The following is a 3,243-nucleotide window of genomic DNA, read 5'->3' as shown; positions in this document are numbered from 1 at the left end:
TGCGCCTCGGCCCTCGCCCGCTCCTGCCGCTCGGCCTCCAGCAGGTGAGCCAGCGCCCGCGCCAGCTCCTGCACCGCACCCGCCGCCTCTCCTCGGGGCACTGCCCGCCGGAAGCGGCGGGGAGGGCCAGCCTCAACCAAGGGCGGCGACGCTGCGCTCAGGCTGCGGGGCTCCTGCGGGAAAATGAGGTAGGGGAAAAGATGCCAGCGTCTGTCAGGCCACGGACCCCAACCTGGGAGGCTCTGTGAGCCTCAAACTTCCCAGATGCCACCAAAGGCATTGTACCCCCCAATATACCAGACATCCCTAAGGCCACTGGAAACCCTCAAATATCTCCAGACACACAAGACCACTAAAGACCCCCAGACATCCCCCCTCTCCCAGTGATCACTTAGTGACTCTCAGAACTTTCCCCCTGAACCAGTGAAGACCAGGTTCCTTTATAGGAGTGGCACTGGTAAACATCACAGCTGTAGATTTTTCTAAATTAATATTGTGGACAACAGGAACCTCTATGAATAATCCTGTTCATATATTATTTGGCATGCGTGCAAGTGTATCTGTAGACTAAATCACCCATTGACAAATTTCCAGTACTGGCAACTTTGAAATAATTTCCACAAGTTTAAAGAAACAAAAGTAGATGCAAGGACCAAAACACCATAAAAAAATGACCATGAAGATTTGAAAAAGAAACATACAGAACATATAGAAATATATTTAAGAGGAATGATGCCTGTGACTCAAATAGTCAATAAAAGATGACTATACAGAATGTACAAAGAATTCTTAAAAAGCAATCAGAGAAAAGCAACCACGTACAAAAATGGACAAAACACATAATCAGGTATCTCACAAAAATGGTTATGAAACATGTGAAAAATAGTCAACCTCTTAGTAATCAGGGAAAAGCAAATTAAAATGCCAGTTGTGGTTGCTCACACCTATAATCCCAGCACTGGGAGGCAGAGGAAGGAGGATTGCTTGAGCCTAGGAGTTCCAGACCAGCCTGGGCAACATGGCAAGCCCTTGTCTCTACAAAACATAGATAATTTTTGAAAATAACTGGGCATGATGGTGTGGGCTTGTAGGTCCAGCTGCTTGGAAGGCTGAAGTGGAAAGAACACCTGAGCCCAGCGGGTTAAGACTGCAATATTACAAATAGTGCTTCTGTAATCTTTCATGAACTTGTGTTCGGTAGTACATGAGCTGGTCACTGCACTCCAGCCTGGGTGACAGAGTGAGATAGAGGAAAAAAAAAAAGATACACATATCCTATGACCCACTCCTGGGATGTCACACTTCAGAGTAGCTTTTGCTTATGTACTACCAAACACAAGTTCATGAAAGATTACAGAAGCACTATTTGTAATATTGTAACAGAGGGAGGAGGGAGAGAAAAGCCTGCAAACAACCCAATGTCTACTGAGACATTGAGAATGCATCTATAAACCATGATATATTCATAGACTATAATATTATGCAGCAATGAAATAAATGAATTCTAGCCATACACTTCAATATGGATGAATCTCATGATCAAAGTAGAACCAAAAAAAAAAAAAAGTTCCAGAATCCCACTGCAAACTGCCTGAGACTATCAAACACCCTGAGGATTTCCTAGTGACCTCTAGTGACTGCAAGGAGTCATTCATCTGGTATGATTACATTTCTATGATGTTCAATAGCAAGAAAAACTAAACAACAGATTATTTTGAGATATATAGGTATATATGAGGCCGGGTATGGTGGCTCATGCTTATAATCCCAGCACTTTGAGAGGCAGAGGCGAGAGGATTGCCTGAGCCCAGGGGTTCGAGACCAGCCTGGGCAACTTGGTGACACTTTGTCTCTACAATAAATCAAAAAATTAGCCGGGCGTGGTGGTGTGGGCCTGTAGTCCCAGCTTCTTGGAAGGCTGAGGCAGAAGGATCGCCTGAGCCCAGCAGGTCGAGGCTGTGGTGAGCCATGAGCACGCCACTGCCCTGCAGCCTGGAAGACAGAGACTCTGACTCCAGAGAGAGAGAGAGAGAGAGAGAGAGAGAGAGAGAGAGAGAGACATATGTGATAAGCTACAAACAAAAGTAAGGGGTCCACGGACAGAACATCTGGGATAATGACTATGGGGAAAAGAAGCTGTCTGCGGAGGGCAACCCAGGGGTTTCTAACTCTTGGTCATGCTGTATTTCTTAAGCTGAGTGGGGAGTACTCTTTACATTGCACATCTATATTAAATACATTGGTAAATATATATATATATATATATATATATATATATATACACTAACTATTTTTAAAATCTCCCATCCTTGATGCAGACAGCTCTGGAGAGCTAGAGGAGAATGCTGCTCCAAGGGCCCTTGCTTGGTGCCCACCATCCCGCAGCCCGGGAATCACCGTCACCAGCAATCACAGCTTCGCACAAACTAATGTAGACTGACAGGCCTTCAGATGCCACATACACAGCACAACACCCACATTCATATGCGAGGAACTGCACACATTCACATCGCGGCTGCTCATGCGGTTACACTCGCCAAGCCACCCGCGAGCAAGGACACGCACCATTCTTAAATGCAGCACCGAGACATCATGGCTCCTCACTCCACGATGACACAGCTCCACAAACAAACAGAGAGACATCCTCATGAACACACATACAAAATCTCAGGGACTCAGTCCAACAGAACCAACACAGAATGTGCACATGGAGATGCAGACATTCCCTCCCAAACAAAATCGAAATCACACACATACACACACAGAGAAAGACACGCCCATGGGCTACGCCGTCACACCTAAGGAATCACAAATACACACACGATGTCACTGAGAATCAGGCCCACAGAAAAGTCACACACAGAAGCACCTACAGTGTCACACACAATACACACCTGGACACGAAAGGGCACCTTTGTAGGATGCTTGGAAGCGATCAAACTAAAGGACACACGCAAGAACATGACACCTGCACACCGTTGTCATCAAACCACACGCACGCAAACCGATGTGCGCACACCCTTCCCAGTGCCATGGACAGCGCCACAGGCCCGGGGTGCGGCGGGGTGGGCAGGACGCTGCTACCGGCTGAGCCCCGACAGCGTCACCCTCACCCTCACGAGCAGAGACCCAGCCCGATCTCTGGCGCGCGGGCATGGCCTGGGCGCAGACAGGCGGCCAGAGCTCCCAGGCTACCCTTGCTGGTCTCTCCGGATGTCCCAGCAAGGGCGAGGCAGCACGGCC

At 48.0% G+C, this 3,243-nt stretch overlaps 1 protein-coding gene across 1 annotated transcript in view; it reads right to left on the bottom strand.

The window, feature by feature from the left end:
• PCSK1N (proprotein convertase subtilisin/kexin type 1 inhibitor) overlaps positions 1-2,568 on the bottom strand; it is a 3,807-nt gene extending 1,239 nt beyond the window's left edge. The window contains exons 1-2 of the mRNA XM_021716716.1: positions 2,501-2,568; positions 3-210 (exon numbers count right to left, since the gene is read on the bottom strand). Of these exons, the coding sequence (XP_021572391.1) occupies positions 3-210; positions 2,501-2,568 (276 nt within the window). The remainder of the gene's footprint in view (positions 1-2; positions 211-2,500) is intronic.
• Positions 2,569-3,243: the final 675 nt, after the last annotated feature.

Source organism: Carlito syrichta, unplaced genomic scaffold, assembly GCF_000164805.1.
Source record: "Carlito syrichta isolate Samal-C Ts95f unplaced genomic scaffold, Tarsius_syrichta-2.0.1 Scaffold308875, whole genome shotgun sequence".
Classification (NCBI taxonomy): domain Eukaryota; kingdom Metazoa; phylum Chordata; class Mammalia; order Primates; family Tarsiidae; genus Carlito; species Carlito syrichta.
The sequence above is the reverse complement of the archived record's forward strand: the minus strand, read 5'-3'. Positions and strand labels throughout refer to the sequence as shown.